At 36.8% G+C, this 25,314-nt stretch overlaps 1 protein-coding gene across 1 annotated transcript; it reads right to left on the bottom strand.

Moving 5' to 3' along the window:
• Nucleotides 1-19,443: 19,443 nt before the first annotated feature.
• Nucleotides 19,444-23,607, bottom strand: LOC128554249 (uncharacterized). Its single transcript, XM_053535500.1, has 5 exons — nt 23,595-23,607; nt 23,273-23,352; nt 20,914-20,973; nt 20,421-20,526; nt 19,444-19,758 (listed from the first exon to the last, which is right to left on the bottom strand). Exons 2-5 carry the CDS (start codon nt 23,309-23,311, stop codon nt 19,589-19,591), a joined length of 375 nt encoding a protein of 124 aa, XP_053391475.1. The 5' UTR covers nt 23,312-23,352; nt 23,595-23,607; the 3' UTR covers nt 19,444-19,588.
• Between the last annotated feature and the right edge of the window lie 1,707 nt (nt 23,608-25,314).

The following is a 25,314-nucleotide window of genomic DNA, read 5'->3' as shown; positions in this document are numbered from 1 at the left end:
ATGGTTATAATTTGGTTTCTCATGCACTGGCAGACGAAACGATCGTTATAATTTGGTTTCTCGTGCACTGGCAGCCGAGACGATGGTTGTAATTTGGTTTCTCGTGCACTGGCAGCCGAGACGACTGTTATAATTTGGTTTCTCGTGCACTGGCAGCCGAGACGATGGTTGTAATTTGGTTTCTCATGTACTGGCAGAAGAGACGATGGTTGTAATTTGGTTTCTCATGTACTGGCAGGAGAGACGATGGTTGTAATTTGGTTTCTCGTGTACTGGCAGCCGAGACGATGGTTGTAATTTGGTTTCTCGTGCACTGGCAACCGAGACGATGGTTGCAGTTTGGTTTCTCGTGCACTGGCAGCCGAGACGATGGTTATAATTTGGTTTCTCATGCACTGGCAGCCGAGACGATGGTTATAATTTGGTTTCTCATGCACTGGCAGACGAAACGATGGTTATAATTTGGTTTCTCATGCACTGGCAGCCGAGACGATAGTTATAATTTGGTTTCTCATGTACTGGCAGCCGAGACGATGGTTATAATTTGGTCTCTCATGCACTGGCAGACGAGACGATGGTTATAATTTGGTTTCTCATATACTGGCAGCCGAGACGATGGTTATAATTTGGTTTCTCATGCAATGGCAGACAAGACGATGGTTATAATTTGGTTTATCATGCACTGGCAGCCGAGACGATGGTTATAATTTGGTTTCTCATTTACTGGCAGACGAGGCGATGGTTATAATTTAGTTTCTCATGCACTGACAGACGACAATATGATTATAATTTCGTCTCGCATGCACTGGCATACGATTTGGTTGCTCATGCACTGGCAAACAGGTCGATGGTTATAATTTGGTTTCTCATGCACTGGCAGACGAGACGATTCTGAGTTTGATACGAAATTACTTTTAGGCGAACCTTTTAGTTTTCTTTTTCTTCATTTCTTCAGTGATATATCACTTTGGTAGCTGCATGAGATTCACGTGTCAGTACATAGAAAGACTTATCTTTTCACAGATTTATAGGTGATAGACAACTAAGCACTACAGAGAATAAGTAATTTGTGATTGTTGTCACCGGTTCACTATATATATACTAATACCACAGTCACACATACGGCGCGGATAGCTACGTTTAGCTACGGATAGAAACGTAGTAATACGTATCGATCCGTACCTGAGCCGTACGGATTAGTACGGATTGATGCGGGTTACTAATTTAAGGTACGGCTCAAGTACGGTTCGATACGGATTACTACGTTTCTATCCATGGATAAACGTAGCTACCCGTGCCGTAGGTGTGACTGGGGTATTAGATCAATTACTAGTATAGCTTTCAAACTTTATTATATGTTCTGCAAAATATTCTTAAGTTATCCAAGGAAATACAGTATCATGTTAATGTAATGTCAACACTTGGTCCGCGCTATCCTATTTTTACAGGCGCTAAATAAATAAACACGTGGTCTTTTTTTCGGTATTTTATTAACAGGGATTTTAGCAGGCTGTTAATTGTGTTTCTTCTCAAGTTATTTTGTCATTCCTAAATGTCAGCAGGCCATGAAAATGGTTTAAGTTCGGTTTTATTCGACATTAAAAACCATGCACATGATTAGAAACATTTTGAAAAAAAGCAAATACAATCAAAACAGTATTTACATTATAAAGGTAAATAAAGTAAGTACAAAGGAAATGTTTTGTCTGAAATATCAATATCAACATAAACTTTGACTGCCGACCATTAACAAGTCTGTACTTGCTACAAAAAACAAACGGCTCTTAAGTTTTGACAAGATTTTGAAATATTTATCTATTTTTTCAGAGGTCAAGAAACCCATGAGGAATTATCGAACACATACATGTACTAATATTATACACCTACAACTTCCTGTCAATGCTCATGGTCTTATGATTCTCTGTGAAAGTATTTATCATAAATGCATTAAGATGATGTATAATAATGATGTCATTCTCCGCCGCATCCCCCCTCCCCCTATCCCCAACACACATACACTTTAGTCATGTTGCGAAGTTCCGTACTTACGGTGAAATGTGTTTTTGCTTAAGCCAGGAATACTGGCTACGTGAATTTATGGACTTTAAGTAACAAATGTTTTACAACAAACAAAATTTTAAGCTGGTACTACGGCATTGTATTTTCAGGATCATGAGTAAATTTTTTTATGGTTTGATACAGAGTAAAAAATAATGAGTTTCGGTTACCTTTTAAGATAAATCATAGTTTTCAAAAATATTTGCTTTTTCCTTCACATAATCTTTAATGTCTAGATTAAGTTAGGAAATACAGTGCATAAATATTTCTTTCCTCTATATATCATTTATTATTAAGGTATCTGTTTGCCACGCTTAGATAATTAAATGCATTTATGTTCATTTATGAAATAAATGCTCGTTATTTTTAGTAGGATTGTTGTATCTTATATCACGCCTATTCGGCTTCTATTGTTCCGTTATTTACCCATCAAATTTTATTCGTATTTATAATATAGCACACCTTGTTTATGCATTTCACGCACGATTAATTTCGTGTACTTTTATACGTTAGTCGTAGACGGCTCATTCTTTCTCTTCTCTTACAGCTGTAGAGGACACATTGCAGAAAAAATCTCGGAGATTTTTGAATTTGAAAACAACGTGGTATATTTCTTGAATTGCTGTATTGTGATTCACGAATTGTTAGCGCAGTTTTTATATTTGTTTCTCGTTTCAGATTTAATAGTTGTTTTTAGAGGAAACATTGACATGCCAAGACCGGGTCGTGTCAGGAGACGTAATGAGAGGGTGGACCATGTTGAACGAGTCAATAGAAGGGACCGGCCGCCAGTTCGAGGCCAGGCTAGGAGAATGGAAGTTCAACAGGCTCTAGATAGAGATGAGCGACAAAACAGAAACGGGCGACCTGTAAATAGAGAGGAGCGTCACCGAAATAGAATTCCCCATGACGGTCAGGAAAACGGGAATTTCCAGATTCAGGACGGAAATCAGCCCAAACAAAATGGAGACGCTGGTGCGCCTTTTCCACCACCAGACGCACCCATTATGACGTCTACGGAAGTACAGACGGACCAGACTTTAGGTGGTGGCCATGTGGAGCAGCAGCAGGCATTTCTCCCTGACCACGGTGAGTCACCTTTATCTGCGTTTATTTAGAAACTCAAAGGGGGAATCCAGGGCAGAGCATGCCTGTGGGTCAAAATCCTAGCCGAGAAGCATTATTTTTATATTCGCTACAGTCAAATGCAAACAATCCGTTGTTGAGCACTATTAATGATTGTGTCAGTGCTAAGATTCCTTTGAATATAAAAGAAACAAATTGGGAAAATATATTAATCTCGCATTGCTACAAAAATCCTCACCTGAAATACTTGCTAGCCAAGGCACAACTCATCTTGTCTGAAGATGATTTCATTGAAACTCGTCCTAAAATCTTATCAGAAAAAGTAAAAACCATAGAACAATGGACGGATGCATTTGTTATTTTTATGGATATTTACTTGGTACAGAACCCACAGGCGTGCTCTGAGCTGCTGTCTTACATGGCCACTACCGCCAAGCGGCGTCACGTAGGCATGATTTCGCTTGGCGCGTATACGACGAACAGTTTCGTATGCGTCAGGAGAGTTTTTACAACCATGGTCTAGGCTAAATTCGGATCTGAAAGTAATGACGATGCCAGTAAGTCAGTTAAATACCAGTTTTTCAAGCTCTGCAGGCGACGACAGCCCTTATCTACAAACTTGTAGCAAGTATCATGAAGGTCAGTGCCCGTTTGCCCAACGCTGTAGATACCGGCATGTTTGTTCTGCGTGCGGGGGTGGGCACCACAGTGTATCATGCTATTCAATTCGTAAGAAACAATTGCGCAACTCCAATTTCCCAAGCAAGCCTTCAAAACGATAAATTTTCACTGGGTAAATCTCCTATAAATGTTGTCACACTGCAAAATGAACTCTCTAACTATCCAAGTAGGGACATTGCAGACGAACTTTTCAATGGTTTTATGAACGGGTTTCCACTCCATTTTTATGGCCCAAGAATTTCGTTTTCGGCTAGAAATTTAAAATCTGCTGACCAAAAACCAGATATTGTCTCTAAAAAGCTCAACAAAGAAATTGAAGCGGGAAGAATGGGCGGCCCCTTTCAAAGCCCTCCTTTTGAAAATTTTAGAATTTCGCCCGTTGGTCTAGTGGAAAAAAAGATAAAGATGACTTTCGTTTAATACACCATTTAAGTTTTCCAAAACACGAATCTGTTAACGATTTTATCCCTGTGGAATTGACATCTGTCCAATATACCCACTTTGACGAGGCCGTGTCTATGCTTCAGGAGCTCGGTAAACACGCTCTGTTAGCAAAAACTGATATACAGTCAGCTTTCCGGTTACTACCGATAAGCCCAGAGGATTTTGAGCTTCTCGGTATTAAATTCAGGGGCCAATATTTCTTTGACAAATGTTTGCCATTCGGGGCATCGATATCTTGTGCAACATTTGAAAAGTTTTCTTCATTTTTAGAGTGGTCAATTTTAAAACGCTCTGGTTCAAAAAATGTAAAACATATCTTGATGATTTTTTGTTCGGATGGAAACCAAAGTCATTAGAATGCCACAGTTTACTGGAACTATTTTTCGAGTTGTGTAAAGATTTAAACGTGCCTCTTGCCGTGAATAAAACGGTTTATCCTACAACAGTTCTCATATTTCTTGGGCTTGTCCTAGATACTGACGAAATGGTGGTTCGCATCCCCCAAGAAAAGCTGAAAGAGTTAAAAGAAAAAGTGGGTAATTTCATTGTATGTCGCCTGGTTATACATGAAGGGCTTATCCTTTAAAACGGCGTGCACCTACTTGTCCGGAATAACTTATATTCATAAAATGCATGAGTGGGACAATCCAACTAATTCGTTTTACTTTAAGAAAGTAATGGAAGGTTTTAGGTAGTCTGTGTTCAGACCGTATGTTTTGTTCAAAGGAGATAACTCCTGAGGCTATTCAAATTTTGTATAATTATGCCCCTTGTCTTCTCAAAACATACGTAGAATCAGAGCCAGGACTGATGAAGTCAGAATTTTTACAGAATTATTTTTTCTAAAAAAAAAAAAAAAGATTATGTAGTCGGTAGCCAGACTAGGTTTTAGGCGAAACAAGTCCCTTTTTGATTCTCGTTTACCTATAACCATAGAAACTCTTGATCGCATTTGCCAGTCTCTTCCATTTACTTGCCATTCTTGGTATGAAGAAATACTTTTTCAAGCTATGTTTCTTGTTGCCTTTTTCGGTTTATTTCGCATAAGTGAGATTGCGTTTACAACAAAAACGCAATGCCATCGCCCGATGAAAACGTCCGATGTGTATTTTGAAAAACTTGGTGGTAAAACACTTGTTCATATACAGTTAAGGAATTAAAAAAAAAAAACCAAAACGGACCTCCACAAACGATTACGTTATCATCAGTCGATAACAACAAATTATGTCCAGTTTTGGCTTTTTGGTTTTTACTGGATACTTGTCAATAAAACCTACTTGCAATTATTTGTTTTGCAACGCAAATGGACTTCCGGTTACAAGATATCAGTTTGTGTCTGTTTTAAAAAAGTGTACTAATTATTTAGGTTATCCTTCTAGCAGGTTGTTGTCACACAGCTTCAGGATTGGCGCTGCGACATACCTTGATTCAAAAGGAGTGCCTCATGATATTATTATGAAAAAAAAGGCAGATGGGCATCAAATGTCTACTCAAATTACATTCGAAAAAAAATTATACCGTTTTTCCCTGCTCTCTTATATCTGTTTTCAGTTATTTGAGTAGTATAGATGTCACTTTGGGGTCAGGTTTGTCCATGCGTGAAAATCACGTGCACAGCACGTGCGGCGGCCATCTTGAAGAACAAGTGCGCGGCGGTCATATTGGATCCTATTTTTAGACAGTCCCGAAGGCGACTCATTGAGGGTCAGATGTTCAACCCCAGTAATGACCCTTGAAGTACTTTACAAGCATAGGCATGTTCATGCTTCAACATGTACGTCTGTGAAATATAAAGTTTGCAGAAATGATCAAAAATGTTATTTCTTTCACAACCTCAACATGAAAACAACGTTTTCACTTTCCAGTCATGCTTTGGAAAAGCATCTGGAAGCTACTTAATTGAACGCCTCTGTGTTTTATAGCAAAGGAATGATGTATCGCGCTATCAGTCAGTGTCTTGAAAAACCTGACATAAAGAAACGGAATGGCAAACGGTTAGAATCAGTCAAAACATTTACATACCCCGTGCACAGCACGTGCGGCGGCCATCTTGAAGAACAAGCGCGCGGCGGTCTTATTATTACAATTAACATAAGTTGTGAACAATACCAAGAGCGAAACCTGAATGAGATCGAATGTACATCTGTATATAAATTGCACACTGATATAAATGGATAAAAACATATTACATATATTGTGTATTAATAATTACAAAGTATCTTATATTTACTTATAGCAAAGGAATGATGTATCGCGCTCTCGGAAATGTATACAAGTACATGAAAAAAGTTCTTTAATGAGAATATTTCTACAAACAAGCTTAGACAAGTTCGTGCTGCGCCAATAATTGATTTGTCCGTGGGTTCCCACTTAAGCTGCTTGTAGGTAATTATACGAGATCGTTAAAAACCTATTATTGGAGTACACACAAAAGTGACCTCTCTACTTGTAATTAAAAGATCCCATCAGACCCCTAATAGACACAACAAATGCATGCGAGATACTTGTAAATCCATTACACCTAATAACCCTGGGAGTACTGGACTTATCAAGTCATTTCTCAGTATATACAAGAGGCGCTTATTCCTAAAAAATCTTTATTTCTACGTGCACTTTATTATCAATGCTTTGTGTCACGAACAAGGTAAGTGTTCAATCTACATTGTATTTTTACAACATGAAATTATTGTACACTATGCAAATTCCATTTTATTAAACTGTATTTTTTATAAAAAAAAATCTTTATTTCTACGTACACTTTATTATCAATGCTTTGTGTCACGAATAAGGTTTCAATCTACATTGTATTTTTACAACATAAAATTATTGTACACTATGCAATTTCGATCGTATTAAACTGTATTTTTATAGACTGGTGTGAAATAAACCACAATCACTTAGTTAATACAAATACAAATGCATTTCTATAGCGCAAAAATGTATAAATAATATTCTTCTTTACTTCACAAATCCATTTCCAAGAAAATAATACTGAAAGTGCGCTTCACACTTAATAGTTTGTTCATTCACTTCTTTTTTTCACAAGATTTATTCCTCGTTCCACAGAACAGAATACATACTTGTCCATATCTTCAAAACAGAATTTTGAAGAGACAATTCCCATTAAAAAGGCATTAGTTTGAAGCCAGGCGGTGTCATGTTTATTACTATATGATAATAGACAATGAGCAAATTCATGTGTGAGTGTAGAAACAAACTGCATAGCTCGCATCTGAATTAAAAATACACCTTGATATGAAAAAAGAAACTGGAATAGAGAGTAACTTCTTTTTAGGCTTTTAGATTAATTATAGGAAAGCAACCCCCTTGAAGATGCCTAATGCATTTTTCAATTAAATATTTCTTTGAATATAGAGTTTTGAAGTGGTGGTCATTTACTTCAATTATTGTAATTACTTGCTCCCTATATATGAATAGAACGTTTTAGAATGTTTTCTCAGCAAATGGTTGAACATGCATTAACGGTGAAAGGAAAATAAATCTTTAATACACGCTCTTCTGCTGACAGATAGCGTTATCTTTTTTTAATTGAATACGAGTCTATACCGATTATACAAAACTGCTGTTATCACTAACCACAACTTCATAGGACTGGAACTTGAAACGGAGTTAAATAAAACAAAAGAAAGTGTAAACGAACATGAATTTCCTTTAAGTTGCATTCAAAATCATGATAAGTATTTTTTTTCTCAACACTTTGAGAACTGAGTCAGTCTAAATTCTACTAAATTTCAACCTGAAACATGTAAACAATAGCTGAAATTGATGCATTTCTATTTTTCTTCAAATTACACTATAGTATAGCATTGTATAGTATAGTATAGCATAGCAAAACATACACAATAGTACAACAAAGCATATAGCATAGCATAGCACACACAATAGTACAGCAAAGCATTACATAGTGCAACAGAGCATACACAATAGTACAACAAAGCATATAGCATAGCATAGCATACACAATAGTACAGCAAAGCATTACATAGTGCAACAGAGCATACACAATAGTACAACAAAGCATATAGCATAGCATAGCACACACAATAGTACAGCAAAGCATTACATAGTGCAACAGAGCATACACAATAGTACAACAAAGCATATAGCATAGCATAGCACACACAATAGTACAGCAAAGCATTACATAGTGCAACAGAGCATACACAATAGTACAACAAAGCATATAGCATAGCATAGCATACACAATAGTACAGCATAGCATAGCAGTGCATAGCATAGCATACACAATAGTACAGCAAAGCATTACATATTGCAGCATAGCATACACAATAGTACAGCATAGCATAGCAGCAAATAGCATAGCATACACAATAGTACAGCAAAGCATTACATATTGCAGCATAGCATACACAATAGTACAGCATAGCATAGCAGCGCATAGCATAGCATAACATACACAATAGTACAGCAAAGCATTACATAGTGCAGCATAGCATACACAATAGTACAGCATAGCATAGCAGCGCAAAGCATAGCATACACAACAGTACAGCAAAGCATTACATAGTGCAGCATAGCATACACAATAGCATAGTATAGCATAGCACAGCATACACAATAGTACAACATAGCATACACAATAGCATAGCAGCGCATAGCATAGATTACACAGTAGTATAGCATAGTATAGTATAGCATAGCACAGCATACACAATAGTACAACATAGCATATAGCATAGCATATAGCATAGTATAGCATAGCAAAGCATAGCATAGCATGCACAACAGTATAGCATAGTATAGCATTGTATAGTATAGTATAGCATAGCAAAACATACACAATAGTACAACATAGCATATAGCATAGCGTAGCATACACAATAGTGCAGCAAAGCATTACATAGTGCAGCATAGCATACACAATAGTACAGCATAGCATAGCAGCGCATAACATAGCATACACAATAGTACAGCAAAGCATTACATAGTGCAGCATAGCATACACAATAGTACAGCATAGCATAGCAGCGCATAGCATAGCATACACAATAGTACAGCAAAGTTTTACATAGTGCAGCATAGCATACACAATAGTACAGCATAGCATAGCAGCGCATAGCATAGCATACACAATAGTACAGCAAAGTTTTACTTAGTGCAGCATAACATACACAATAGTACAGCATAGCATAGCAGCGCATAGCATAGCATAGCATACACAATAGTACAGCAAAGCATTACATAGTGCAGCATAGCATACACAATAGTACAGCATAGCATAGCAGCGCATAACATAGCATACACAATAGTATAGCATAGTATAGTGTAGTATAGCTAGGTCTATCTCTATCCGTTTTCCAGATATTAAGGTTAAAACCGGAATCATTCATCCGGAAACACCCGGTCTCACGCCTTTACTATTAAAGATAACCTAGTCATATTGGGTATCTAACCGAAGGTCCCGACGAGTACTATAAGTAGGTACACTCAGATCAAACACGCGTAAAATCAACATTATCTGCGCGTTTCTAGACTCGAACCTGGTCAAGTAAGGTATCATAGGAAAATGCATACTTAACTCCTTCATTTTTGAACAAAAGCTAGGCATGTAGGGTATCTAACCAAAGGTCTCGATAAGTACTATAAGGCAATAAACTTAAACCGGAAGTCAAATCACTCATGCGAGAAATGCGTCAAAGTAAGCTTACCCGATCCTTACACTTTGATAACCAAAATGGCAGTGAATGAATTTACAGGGAGAAATATAATTAATAGAGCCAAAGCAACGTTCTGATTAGTCAGTATAGCTTAGCAATGCTCTGATTGACTTGTGATACGACGCATTCTGATTGGTCACTTAGGGATCACACGCATATAAGTCAAAAGTAAATTTAACCATGACTGAAGGTGTTACGAGTTACTGTATATACCGACACCACCTCCTCTCCCTCCACTCCTCCACCACTCATCTTTCTCCTCCTCCTCCTCCTCCTTCCTCCACTCCTCCTTCTCCTCCTCCATTCCTCCTCCTCCTCCTCTTGCACTCCTCCTCCTCCTCCTCCTCCTCTCCTCATCGTCCTACGCTACCACTCATCTTTCTCCTCCACTCCTCCTCTCCTCATCCTCCTACGCTACCACTCATCTTTCTCCTCCTCCTCCTCCACTCCTCCTCCTCCTCTTCCTTCTCCTCTACCCCAATAAAGCGTAAGAATGGCTAATAGAACAGAATAAAGCAGTGTTGTTGTTTTTTTGATAAAAGATATATAACTTACATCGGTTTCACAAATGCACCAGTGTCCTGTTTGCAATCAGTCTTTTTCTAGGATCGACAACATGCGGAGACATCAACGTAATGCCCACGGAAATGACGAAGCCACTGACAGTTTTTCACCGCAATTACAAACATGGGACATCTCAAGAGAGACGACGTTTCAACATCCATTTTCTATGGTCGTTTCAGGACCAAGTGGTAGTGGAAAAACTGAATGGACAAGAAAACTGTTATCATCAAATCTTGTCAGACCTCAGCCTCAGCGTATCATATGGTGTTTTGGACAATGGCAACCATTGTATGATGAACTTCAGCGTGAGACCCCCGGTATTCCAGACTACTTGAATGATTCCCAATATATAAATGTTAATCAAAGGAATCTGCTGGTCTTTGACGACTTGATGACTGAAGCTGAATGCGATCAAAGAATTGCGGATCTCTTTACCAAGGGTAGTCACCACAGGAACATATCTGTCGTATATCTCACCCAAAATTTGTTTCCTCAAGGTAAAGCCTGCAGAGATATCGCTTTGAATACGCAGTATCTGGTGCTATTTAATAATCCTATTGATAGACAGCAAGTAGCTACATTGGCAAGAAGAATATATCCTTCGTCTAGTAGTATCTTTATGAAACGGTTTGAACGAGCGACATCAAGACCGCACGATTATTTGGTAATAGACTTAAAATCGAGCACCCCAGAACAACACCGTTTACGTGATAATATTTTCGAGGCAAACAATCCAGAAAAAAGGAAACGAACAGATGATGAATATAAACAAGAAGACTATTTCAATGGAGAAGGCTACTCATCTGACAAAAATGATGACAAGGTTGAAGATGAGGAGGAGGATTATGATGACCATTATGATGATGTTGATGATGATAGTGATGATGAAACAAAAAATAGAAATGACACAAGCTTTGTAAAGAAATGATCTTTGCTCAAGGGACCTCCCGGTAAACGTAGAAAAGTTGAGATTATAGAAGAGCGATCACGCCGTGAGATATGGGATAAGCGTTTTCAGGATCCTCTCAGACAATCTATTAAAGAACAATTTAAAGCTAAAGTTAACAACTATACAGAACAAGGGCTCTCTTTTGAAGAAGCTTACCGTCGCACCGCTAATGACGAATTGCCTCAATTAAGAAAGAGACTGAGACAAAATTATGCCCGATTTCTAATTGACTTTTATGAGCTACAAAACGACCCTACTCAGCAGCAGATTCTACAGTCGGCTAAGAAACTAAGAAGTCAGCACGGCATGACTGTCAAAGAATCTATTCAGCAAGCCATTGCGCTTAGAAAAGACCTATTTAATGAGTTGTGGCCCGATCATAAAAGCAAAGAAGAATATTCAATGGATTATAATAAAGAAGCTGATGGCGATCAGGAATCGGATGATGATGAATGAATGTTGTAAGAAGGATTGGCGTGCATTAACTTTCACCATGCCAAAACGGGTTCCATAGAGGTATACGATTATAAACAAGAAAAATGGGTACCGGATAAATCGGACCCGGAAAAGTGGATACAACACTTCAAAGACCTGAGGGACGGATACGTACGGCCTGATCATATGGGCCGTTACATTGTGGGTAGCGGTGCTCATCTTAGGAAAATGGCCGAAATGAAAGAGAAACAAGAAAGAGAAGCAATGAAACAAGAACAAATAGGAGAAGATCTCCCCGTAGTAAACCGTGTGACACCCGTAGCCCAAGCGGTTGATATTGCTAGGTTGGAAATAAGACGGTCACGAAAGCATAGTGATCTGAAGCGGCATAGGGATAAAATGGACACACCTTTGAGTCGTGAGTTAGACAGCCCACGACGTAAGAAATATCGCGAAAGCATGACCGAAGATACTGTGGATTGGAACACCTATACATTTTAAAATGGATAACTACGAGCTCGAGGAAATGTTAAAAGAGTACCCTGTGACAATATGCGCTGCGGATCAACTTCAAATATGTAGGGGACAATACGTCATTTCGAATACAGACACGAGCCAGGGATCAGGAAAACATTGGGTGGCCTTTTATTTTCCAAAAAGAGGACCCGACGAATTTTTCGATTCACTAGGTAATAGACCAGAGCACTACAAAGTTCATTTTGAGCAAGCGTTAAAGAAGCGTTATTGGATGAACTTCAGTCAAATACAGGATACGGATTCAAACATATGCGGGCTGTATTGCGTATATCATATTATGAACCGATGTTCTGGACGAAAAATGAAGGACATTTTAAAACCGTTTGATGTGTATCGCAAGAAGTTGAATGATGAATTTATTGTGTCTTATTTTAGTTGATACATGTAACCTGTATTAGTGATACAAGCTTTGGCAATAAAAGATTGAAAAAACAATATGCATTTGTTATTTATAACATATACGTTTGAATTTGCTTTGAAAGAAAAGATGAAGCGTTAGTAGGTGTGATGGTGTACACAAATAAAACAACATATTCCTTTATTGTATTTTATTTCTTCATCATCGTTTCACAAATTGATATCATGCTTCGCAATAAGCGTCTCTAGCAGTTCTAAATGAAGAATTGCATCAATAATATCTACAGATTTTGTAAGTAAAATAAGATTATGTTTATTATTTATCTCTTGGACTGGAAACCAATCGTATTGAAATTCTTGGCCACCACCTCGTATCGCATGGTTGACATAAAGCGCTATTTCCTCGTTCTCAGGAATATATGTCATCCAGTTACTTTCACTGATCGCCTCAATACTCAAATTCATCTTATAAAAACGAATCATGTCGATCAAAGTGTCTTTAAAAGATATAAAAGTGCTCTTTTGCTTTAACCACTGTTTTGTGCATTCTTGGGGAAAATGTTGTGCTGTTATTTTACTAAGAACCATTCTATACGGCTCATACTCCAACATGTAATATAACGGTATGTAGGGACTTTCTACACAGTCGGAAAATATTTTTCTACAGAGATCCGATGGTAACGCATCCATCATTTATTCTTTATAAAACTGTCTCTTTAGTCTGTCCTTCATACACATTTTGATCAACACAAATCAGCAACGAATTCAAGTCAGACACGCTTTTAAATCTACCAATTTCTGTTTGCATGATGATCACAGAGCATAGTAAGTACATCTATGTAGGTATTTTCGGGTCCTTCAGGTTCCGTACTGATGTTACAGGGGCAATAGGAATTTGGTTGCAAGCTATGTTCGCACCACTTGAGATCTATTTTCGGATGATATTTGCTCATGTAGTTTCGGAGCATGTACATCCATGTGGAGTAATTCATATCAAATTCAATTCTCGTTTTTGTTATGTCCTTGTACTTAACATAGAGACACCCCTTGGCTTTCAAGAAGTCGCTTAAAGCACACTCTATGTCTACCAAATAATGACCGCCAGGCAAATTAATCCCCATGTCTGTATACGGATCACCAGTGTGGATGATGGAGAAATCTACATTCAAATTCGTCCTGTTTCTTATATAGCTTGTCAATAATTCTACCCAAATGTCTTCCGAAAACCCAAAATGTAGTTTACTGTAATGCGCTTCATTAATCCATACTTTGTGATGTACTGGACACACTTCCTTTAGGTCAGCAGCGAAGGAATTCATCATATTCTCGAATACTCCCGAGCTATTTTCCATGATTTGACTTCTGAATGATTTTGCCTGAAAGAACTTTTTTTCATGTACTTGTATTATCATAAGTGACTTATAGATAACTTGTTCGTGTTTTTGGCGATCTTCTTATTAACATCAGTCAAGAACAGAAGTGTTAAGTTGTTACGTTATACGTACATTTCCGAGAGCGCCATACATCATTCCTTTGCTATAAAACACAGAGGCGTTCAATTTCATGTTGAGGTTGTGAAAGAAATAACTAATTTTGATCATTTCTGCAAACTTTATATTTCACAGACGTACATGTGGAAGCGTGAACATGCCTATGCTTGTTAAGTACTTCAAGGGTCATTACTAGGGTTGAACATCTGACCCTCAATGAGTCGCCTTCGGGACTGTCTAAAAATAGGATCCAATATGACCGCCGCGCACTTGTTCTTCAAGATGGCCGCCGCACGTGCTGTGCACGTGATTTTCACGCATGGATAAACCTGACCCCAAAGTGACATCTATACTACTTATTTGGATCGTGGGCTCTTCAATCCCATTTTGGGCTAAAAAAAGGGGCACTTAAAAGATCATCTGTTAACATTGGTCTGGAGGATCGGCACTGTCGCGTGTTCTGGTTAACCCGGAGAGGCATGACCTGGAATGAATTATTTCCCTTGATTCATGAACAGCTCAGAGCAAATTGTTACCCACCAGGCGTCATTCTTATCCACTGCGGCGGGAATTCGATTACACGGGTAAGAAAAGGTTCTTTAGTCAGGGCTATCAAGGGAGATATATCAAAAATTCATTATCTGGTCGGACATTCAACATCAATTGTTTGGTCGAGCATTCTACCAAGACGTAACTGGTTCTCCGACCGTCCTAGCTGCTTAATTAATAGTGATATCAAATACGTTAACAGAGCAGTAGCTCGCCAAACATTGTCTTTAGGTGGTCAGTGGATAAGAAATTCTGAAATCACTTCTGATACCCCAGGGCTGTACTTATGTTTACACGGGACGGGGTGCATTTGTCTGATATTGGATCCGACATTCTGTTACTATCTTTTAAAGACGTGATTGAGGCTGTTATATCTGGGAATAATAAGGCAACCTTTGACTAGATTTATTAATTAGGTATTCACACTTTGTTTGTGTCTGTTCGTTTTATTTTTCTTCTTTTTATAGCTATACTTTGGAAAAATTTTACTAGAAGTAAAATATTAAGTGGCCCTCAACACACTTCGTGCATTTCGGTATGGCACATTGTAAGTCTCATTCACTTTTGTGACATATATATATATTTCGTCAAACAGAACGTCATCATCATTATTTAAGAGAAGTTGTTGAGCATCCTGGCCTCGATTTCTTAATAGTTGTTCCTGCCTAACTCTATGTACATGTATTTCCCCCTTACACCGTTTAGTGCAGGTCTAGCTTATTGAATAGTTCTTCTGCACCCTGGCGTTGGCTATTCGGTCTCTATGCACCTTGGCTGGAGACTTTTCCTATCATATTCCATTTCATCATTGTTATAAGTCTTACATGTTCAATTCTTTTAGAACTTGCTATCTTATATAAATTTAAAAAATAAAGTCACGGCCTTATTCCACTGAAAAAGATTTTGTTATTTATGTTTAATAGCCAGAAGCGACGGTCATCTCTTACTTGTTCAATTAATTTCAAACTTATAAAGTTGTCAAATTTCTCTGGTTAAGCCTGGCCCTCATCTCTGGTAAATGTTTGACCGTTGCTTCTTATATTCAGTCCCTACTAATAAAATAAAGAGTACCGTTACCTAACGTTATACAATACCATATTTGCGTTTGCGTATCTGCATAAGTGTGTTTAAGAAAGCAAATTTCACAATAAAAAAGAGTAACAGTAACATGCAACTAAATTTCAATTTGATTATTTTGGACAATTTAAAAATTAACAATTACTCATGTTTTTCTCATATTACTATAAACACATTTCGTAAAAAAATCAAGTAGCAAGAACTCAGTTGAATGGTTATCGACATTATGTACATTTATATGGAAAGAATAAGCAGAATAAATGAAAGATTGATGAAAAATATGGATACGAAATAATTTTAAGTTGTTGATTCTTTATAAATCTAGGAGTTAGCTCTTAACGGTATATTATTCTAAGAAGTACGTGTTTCAAAACCTTGAAAATATCCGTTTTATGAAATTAGTTTTGTACGTTGCTGAAGTTGTTCTCTTGCCTGTCGTGTTTTTTCCAGTTATGAAATAATTCATATTACACCCCGGGATGTAAGATTACTATAATATAGATGAATAAATAATAATAAAACTTTTTTTCCTGATTCCTATTTTTTAATGCCAGGCACCAAGCAGATAGGCAATCGGTAACCATTATTTGACTAGCTGGTGGCTCACCAACCCGTCTCTCTTCAGTAACAAGACCCGCCTCTGACGGGGCTCGAACCTTCGACCACCCGATTCCGGGATTTATAAAAGTCAGTGCCTATATAAGAGTTATTCAGGTTATTCAAACGGTTTCTTTAAAACTGGTAAATTCGCTTTAAGGACCCTCTCCCGACAACAAAATCGTCATTAAACTAAACTTTTTACAGTCAAATCAGAAAAGAACAATTGAATCTTATTGCCTTTAACCCTTAGCCTTTTGACGGCCAGTAATTTTGCCTTTGCGACCAGTGCAAACCAAGATCAGCCTGCACATCCGTGAAGTCTGATCATGATCTGCACTGTTCGCCATTCAGTCAGTATCTTTTTGGTAAGCGCCACTTTTTACAGTTAATGGTACTGACCAAATTGAAAGATGGACAAGTTCGTTATAGAAATTTAGCTGGGTAAGGGGTAAAATAAATGTTGAACATTGCTTGTAAATAGCAGCTGTGGGAGATAATTTTGTCGCAAAACTAAACAAAATACAAACATACTCGTCAGACCTTTAGCACTAATTTAGTCAGTGGTTTATATTAAAGTAAAATTTCATCTGCTCAATCTTCCCAAAAAGACCACAAAATATAACAACGTTGAAGTCAATGCCAATTCGGGCATACATTAGGGCGGGTCTGCTCACAGTAACTGTTCCTATACAAATTTGATCAAATTTTGGGTTCGGAGAGTAAACCTGTACCAAGAGACCCTATGTCTCTCACCTGACTTTATCGTTTTATTTTGAACTTGAATATATGTGTGATGCACTGAATCATGAGTTAGATATAATATAAGCTGCCAAAATGGGCCTAGGTCGCTCACATGAAGAAAGAAGTAGACCTTGATCATCTGACCTTGTTTTAAACCAGCTTTGTTGAAAGTCCTTTAAGCACTTGATTAGAATAAAAGTTATCTAAGCATTTATTTCTACATTTTTCTGTGACGCCCTAAAATGCGTACCCGTTGGAACAAACGTCATGATACTAACTTGTTCAAGTATTTTTCCCAATTTAAGCTCCGGTGATCCATAAAAAGGACAAGCGCTCCCATTTTAACAAATTTTGGAAAGAAACTTATGCGATACCTCACACCAAATTTGATGAAGGTCGATTATAAGCAGTTTATGAGAAGCAGTTGTTTAAAAGTAGTTTCGCTTTTCGTCCTAGTATCTCCTAAAAGCGGCCAAGTGTCTCCAACTCAACAAAAGTGGTGAATGACCTTATAATAACGTTACTAATCAAGTTTGATGAAGGTCTATCAAATGGTTCATTAGAAGTCATTTAAAAGCATTTCTGTTTTTATTTTAGCTCTAGCGGCCCAAAGAAGTGGCCAAACGTCCATCGTTTGAGCAAGCTTGGGCGAGAACCTAATAATGAGACTATAGACCAAGTTTGATGAAGTTGCTTCCTGCGATTAATTAGAAGAAGCCGTTTATATGTATTTCTGTTTAAAGCTCCAATAACGCATAAAAAGGCCAATGTCCCTGATGTGAATAAATGTTGGAGAGGACCTTATAGTACTGCTACAAACCAAGATTGATAGTGATCCGTTGAGCTGTTCATGAGAAGAAATTGTTAAAATCTATTTTATTTGTAGCCCTGGTGGACCCTTAAAGGGGCCTACTATTCCTATCCAACAAATCTTAGAGTGCTACAGACCAAGTTTGATGAAGATCCATCGAGTGGTTCATCAGAAGAAGTTTTTAAACTTTTTTGTCTTAATAAGTTTAAGTTATGGCAGCCCTTAAAAGGGGCTAAGGTAAATCATTTGAACAATTTTGATAGCCGTCCATGCTAGGATGCTACTAACCAAGTTTGACGTAATTCTGATCAGTATATTAATAGAAGATGTTTAAGTACATCTGTACACGAAGGACACAGCATGATGGACGTCACGATGAATTCCGGAACAATCCACCTAAACTAATAGATCATCCTGGACAAAGTTCAGGTGAAGCATATAACAGGTTCAGTGAACCAATTTGAACAAGTCTGGGAAGGGATCTTGCAAAAATGCTTTAGACCAAGTTTAAGTTCCACCAAGCAATTCAATGGGAAAATTGTAAATGGTTTTTCAATGACTTATCTAGTGACATAATTCTTGACCCAGATGACCGTTTCGAATTTTACCAAAATTTCATAAAAGCAAATATTCTGACAAGGGTTCATATAGACACGGTAGACAATATGCCCTCCGTTGTGTTAATGGGGTTTTATTATCATTTGTTTTAGTGACCTAATTTTTAAACCCAGATGATCCAGTGTTTGAATTGTGTTCGGGTTTAGTGTCTTTTCAACTTTCTGTCATAAACGACAGTGTCTACTTGTAGCCGAAGCGCAATGCCCAACTTATAGGCTGCATCACGGGAAAAATATCACGGCGTAGAGTGTGACAAAAATAACCTCCCCCGTCATAAAACCCTTTACTGGCTGATCAGTCCTAGAACTATATGAGCCGCGCCATGAGAAAACCAACATAGTGGGTTTGCGACCAGCATGGATCCAGACCAGCCTGCGCATTCGCGCAGTCTGTTCAGGATCCATGCTGTTCGCTTTCAGATCCTATTGCAATTAGAGAAACTGTTAGCGAACAGCATGGATCCTGACCAGACTGCGCGGATGCGCAGGCTGGTCTGGATCCATGCTGGTCGCAAACCCACTATGTTGGTTTTCTCATGGCACGGCTCATATATCGTCTTAGTGCTGAAGGCCTAGCGAGTAGACTACTAGTAATATTGTTCACGTTTTCATTATGACGAGACCAGGGAGTGATCCCACGATCTCCCGTACTAAAAGCAGGTGCATTATCACTAAGCCCTAGAGGCAGTCCAGATGTTCATAATGTATGACCTGACATACGCTGATATAAACAACACAAACTAATACGAGATGCTGAGTAATTTTATTAAATCTATGATCTTATATCAAAGAGAATGTTTTGATGTCTCATAGAGTAAGATTGAAATATATATAAGTCATAGCAAGAAGTTTGTAATTCCGATCGTCTCCGTTGAAAGCTTTGACATCTAACATTATTTAGGTGGCCATATTGGTGTGTCGGTGCAGCAATATCCGTCAGGTGTACAACGGTCACTCCCTTTCGTACATTGGTCGTCAGAACTGCATGTAATGAATTCACCCTTTGGTCCCTTCCTTGGTCGTTGAGGGACGCCGAAATCAAAATAATTCCAGCATGGCCAGACTATAAAATGCAATGAGAGCATGTTTCTTGAATTAAAGACTTAAGCAATATTTTATATCATTATTTTGAGATGATTTCTCTCATATCATTAGTAACATCTGTAGATCATAACTATATTCTGATAATATGTGCGAACCGAATGTGGGAAACTGTTAATTACCGCTAATAATTAATCAATTAAGAGTGACCCAGAAGTGGAAAACGTGCTTGTTAACTATTGGTATTGCGCTAAAACTGAGCATTACTAAATGTTCCAATGCAATATACAGTTTAACATCTATTTATGGCACCTAAGAAGTGCAAATACCCCTAAAAAAAGCTGGAATGAAACTCCTCTTACTCCAGCATCCTTGACTCCGGTACCAGGGCTCACTCAAACAATTCATATGGGCCACAGCCGATTTCCTTACAATTTCAATGTTAAGTTTGTTTCTTTCTTTGTTTTGAGTTACATTGGGCGGACAAGAACACTCCATTGTTTATAAAATTAACGTTTTGTTATATTGTAATGAATATCATGCTAGTGCACGTAAGTTACAACTTCTTTACATGTCATGTAAATTATATTTCATGCAATACATGGAGCACATGTGTTTGCTTCCTTCCTCCTTACTACATTTTATCATACAATCACTTATCAGATAACTTCATGAACTACTTACATCTGCATACCATCTGACCTTTGTCACATGCTTTCAGTGGATTATTTGTCAAATCTACTGCTATAAGTAAGCTCGGACAAATACACCATTTATTCTCATCGCATACCTGAAAATAAATATACTTTGAGCCTTAAATCCAATTTTCAAAGGCTTATATTCAAACACAATTCGATTCACACTTTTCCGTGACAAGATTTTTTGCCCAAAGTTTCCTTAAAATATAAAACAGTACAATGCATATCGTTATAAAGAACTACATGGGTACTAATAACGTCTTTTCAAAATATCCTTTAAGTTTTGAATTTATAGTTAGGAAGCGTTGATTATTTTTCATATAATTTCTTTTTAAAGAAAGCTCAAATTTTACTTTATTTTTGGTTAGATTTGTTTTTCATTATACTAATATAGTATGTAGCATGAAAAGTTAATTTCATAGATAAATCAAACATATACATTTTGAAGATCGATTTCATATGTCACCATAATTACTTACATCAAAATAATTTTTTCCTTCGCATCTGTTATCCTTCGCCGAAACAGCTTGAAGGATTGCCTGAAATACAGGAGTGTATGTAGAATATGAAAACTCATGAAACGCAAAAACAAGAACTATCACAGGAGACAGCGCGCTCAACTAGTTCAGTGCTGGTTAGTGAAACTGGGCACACGCGAGGAAGCTTGAGTTGTCATTTGAGTATTGGACAATAGCCAAAATCTGTGTTATTTGTATTTAGTAATAACACAGATAGATATAAAGTTTATCAAAACATTAAATAAGTATAAAAAGGACATAATTCATCGACGATTTCTGCAAAAGTAATGCACCATGTGTCAGATGATGAGGCTAATAATGTTAAACAACTATTTTAAGTTTGAATCAAATCTATATAGTAATAAATGAGAGACAAATGTGCAACATGACTCTAACTTTTTTTCTGCACGAATTATGTATTTTGTTTGTAGACATCTCTAATAATTAAAATTTTTTAAAGATGAATAAAAAATTTAAAACTTTTCATTATCAAAAATCAGTCTAAATTTTACCGCGCCCGCTTCAATGATTCGCAACTAGGATATTCCACTAAATTCTGACTTTCTTTTGCGCATTACATGATAAACAATACAAATTACTTCTAAATAACTTAGTTATTCGAACCCTTAAATAAATAAGGGCTGATTGGAAATGAGGGATCACTGAGTACACATCTTTTAAATATTTACGATTAATTTAAAATCGAGCGTAAAATAATCAAGGCAACCGAAATTTATAAGGGGCACTTTCAAACGGCGAGTAAAATTCTTCTATAGTCAATCCACTTGCGCAAATGTTACTTACACAATAAAGTAATGATACTTGGACAAAATCTAGTGGGAAAATGTTAAGTGTAGCCCCAGATTCCTTTGATAAAATAGGTTTTATATTCTACACAAAGGGTGGCCAACCCACGGGACTTTTAGATATCGTGCACACGAGGAAAACATACCGATTCTGGATATTTTCATTATTAATTTACCGATTTTCCTAAGATAAAAAAGCGTCAAAGACAGCAAAATGAACGCTTTCCTCTGCACCAAGTGTCTGCTATTAGTTCTCACTATAATTCTCAAATACTTCGCCAAAAGCGAAAGTGTGCACATTTTTTTTTATTGTTTTTTTTTTTTTGTTTCTTTTTCTTCTTTTTTTTTTTCTTTTTTTTTCCTTAACAAAATACCTGTAATGCTTATTTAATCACCCAACAAAACGGTGACATACTACGTTTATTTATTCATTCCTAATTATCTTTTAATTTAGAATACAAGTAAGGAGTACTTTATTCTTTACACATTTCAACGTTTTAATACTTAATTTGCAAGATTATAATAAAAACAAATTTAAAACCCGTATACATTAAAAACATGCAACTGGAAATAAAAACGCGCCTACACATGCCTCACTTAGACGCTAAACAAAAGAAATTTGGATAAAAACTGGCCGATATTTACAAGACAGATTGACAGATTGAAAATTTTTACCTTATTTAAGATACAAATATTTTGATTCCTTAATGAGCTACCAAGGTAATAGATGTTCCCAGCAAACAGTTCTTAAAAAACGCATGTTAGCTACGTTATAAAATAAAATAAATAAAACTAGAATTTTTAGGTGACATTCAGTATAATGGTCAATGTGTCTTAAAAGGATTAATTTAAATTTTCATTACAAAATGAAAGAAATCTTTGCCAGATCTTTAAGGAGCAGCTTCAAAGCAAAATACGTAGATTGTATCTAGCCTTTTTCGACTGCTGTGTTAGCTCACTGGCTGGTGAAGTGATGGCCGGACTCGAGAGTTGTAGTCTACCAATAATCAAACCAACTAAAACTCGAAAAAGTGATAACTCCGTGCGGTTTTATTCCAGTTCAGATAATGCTGTTCGCTTTCAAAGCCTATTGCAATTAGAGAAACTGTTAGCGAACAGCTTGGATTCTGACCAGACTGCGCGGATGCGCAGGCTGGTCTGGATCCATGCTGGTCGCAAATGCACTTATATTGCCACTTTTAAGAAAATATACAGTTGGTTTTCTCATGGTGCGGCTCATATTTCACTTTTCAGACAAAGTAAGCGTCTGAATGAAAAAGGGCGGCTCAGAAATTTTATAAAATTGTATGACTTAAAAAAAGTGTAAAATCAACATGCGTGCATAACAGGATGAAGGAACTTCAGTGAGCTAGATAACTTTTTTATTCGATATTTGCAACCGTTTTGTTGTGTTTTATGCAAAACAAAGCGAAAGCCTATCTTACTTAGACGGAGGAAAATTCATTATAACCGTACAGAAATGAAAACATTTCAATATAAATTTTAACACATACCAGTGACAGAATAAGCACTCCAACTACACGTTCCATCATAAGTTGCAGGCAATAACCACTAGAAATAGACAGTGTCGATTCTGTTGAAAAAATAATAATTAGATCAGTTTGTTGGGGTTTTTTTTTTTTGTTTTTTTTTTGTTCTTATCTTATTTTAGAAAATTCTACTAGTATTTAATTCAACAGTGAAAAATAAAACAGTATATTTCAGAAAAAAAATATCAAAAGAACTGCCCCTTTTAAGAAAATATACAAAGAGTAAATTACAATAAAAAATAGTCTAAAATGTCCGATTCCTATATGATATTAAACTAAAACGTACTGTACTCTGTAAAGATTCGCCACGTATTGAAATTCTGATCACTGAATACAGATTAAATATTTCTTTTTCTTTTCAAAAGTGTTGTAACCCCTTAATAGGGCCAAGTCCAGCAAAAGCTGAACATTTTCTCTTTTTTTTCCAATGTTTTCTAAGATATGTACACAGTCTATGATTGTCTAAATCGTACTGGAATTTAAATGTAACTTTTGAATAAATTTGTATTAAATTAACCAAGCTAAATGAATAAACTTACTGCGTATGTAGATTCTAATGTCACGTGTTAAATAGGTAGATCTACCATTTTCTCAGTTGTTATTACAAATTCGCACTGCATTTTTTCTTTTGCATATGTTAGGTTTAGAGTCCACAAATACCATTTAGTAAAAAATAAAATCGTAAAAAGGTCATTTAGCGACTTTTCCAGCTCATGTGCGCGGAAGAGACCGCAAGTACTCCCCAAGCATTTACCCAGGCACGCGCGGGCACATGGGCAGGACAACCAATCTTTTTTAAAGCAACCTATTTATAGGTCTTTTCCTGACATCCTCAAGTAAGGCTTCGAACTCGAAGACGGACAAAATATATAAACACTCGGAAAGATCACGATTGAAAATGCTTCTATTTATTTCCAAAACCCAAGATATTCTCCGGGCGCTGTAATTATTGTCGTCAGTGTTGAGTAACATTAAATAAGAAGACAAGACTAGTGTGGAATGTAGCATATCGAATCACATCTCAATAAATTGACACAAATGCAAAAACAACACAAAAAAAAACAAACCTTTTTTAACTTCTATGGCTTTTTCACATAAACAATGTTCAAAATATACGGCGTTATGTAAATACCAGAATGTGACATTTTCGGGATACTTTCAGTTTTACTAAGCATATACTTATTAGGATATTTCCCGTGCTTTCGTAAAAACCGGGTACAAAATATACCAATTATAAAAAAAAAAATTCCTTTCTCTTTTATAAAAAATACAGTTGTGTCTATAAAGCAGGTACTTCCTTAGCGATCGCCTTATAAAGCTGCCACTTGCCTTAAACACCCAGTCGACAACCTTCCCAAATTGAATTCTCTTTAATTTTAACCAGTCTTAAGCAGTCTTTTTGCCTTAAACAACCAATCTGTGTCCTCTTTTGGGTTTGGATGCCTAATACGGGTTTTGACTGTATATGATTCACTTTAAGGTCCCGAATTACAGTAAGGTTAAAAGCCATGATTGTGGGAATTACACGATCCCCAGATAGGAGAGTATCATTAAAGGTCGAACAGACGGAAAATTGTCGGGAATCATCATATTGTCATCTTTAACTTATGTAAGGAACTTGTCCATTGCTTGCATACTGTCGTCTCAAACATTGTAAGGAACTTGTCCATTACTTTGTATACTATTGTCTCTAACTTATGTAAGGAACTTGCCAATTACTTGCATACTGTCATCTGTAACTTATGTAAGGAACTTGCCAATTACTTGCATATTTTCATCTGTAACTTTTGTAAGGAACTTGCCAATTACTTTCATACTGCCATCTGTAACTTATGTAGGAAATTGCCAATTACTTGCATACTGTCATCTGTAACTTAGTAAGGAACTTGCCAATTACTTGCATACTGTCATCTGTAACTTATGTAAGGAACTTGTCAATTACTTGCATACTGTCATCTGTAATTGTATAAGGAAATTTTCCATTGAATGCCCTACTGTCGTCTCTA

Source organism: Mercenaria mercenaria, unplaced genomic scaffold (genome assembly GCF_021730395.1).
Source record: "Mercenaria mercenaria strain notata unplaced genomic scaffold, MADL_Memer_1 contig_4873, whole genome shotgun sequence".
In the NCBI taxonomy this organism is placed as follows: Eukaryota; Metazoa; Mollusca; class Bivalvia; order Venerida; family Veneridae; genus Mercenaria; species Mercenaria mercenaria.
Note: the sequence above shows the minus strand (reverse complement) of the source record. Positions and strands in the feature narration are given on the sequence as shown.

Coding starts and splice junctions, on each gene's coding strand:
- LOC128554249 (XM_053535500.1), bottom strand. CDS start 23,311: ATGATGGAACGTGTAGTTGGAGTGCTTATTCTGTCACTG. Junction 20,974..23,272: donor GAGTGCTTATTCTGTCACTG/GTATGTGTTAAA, acceptor CCTGTATTTCAG/GCAATCCTTCAAGCTGTTTC. Junction 20,527..20,913: donor AAGGAAAAAATTATTTTGAT/GTAAGTAATTAT, acceptor ATTTATTTTCAG/GTATGCGATGAGAATAAATG.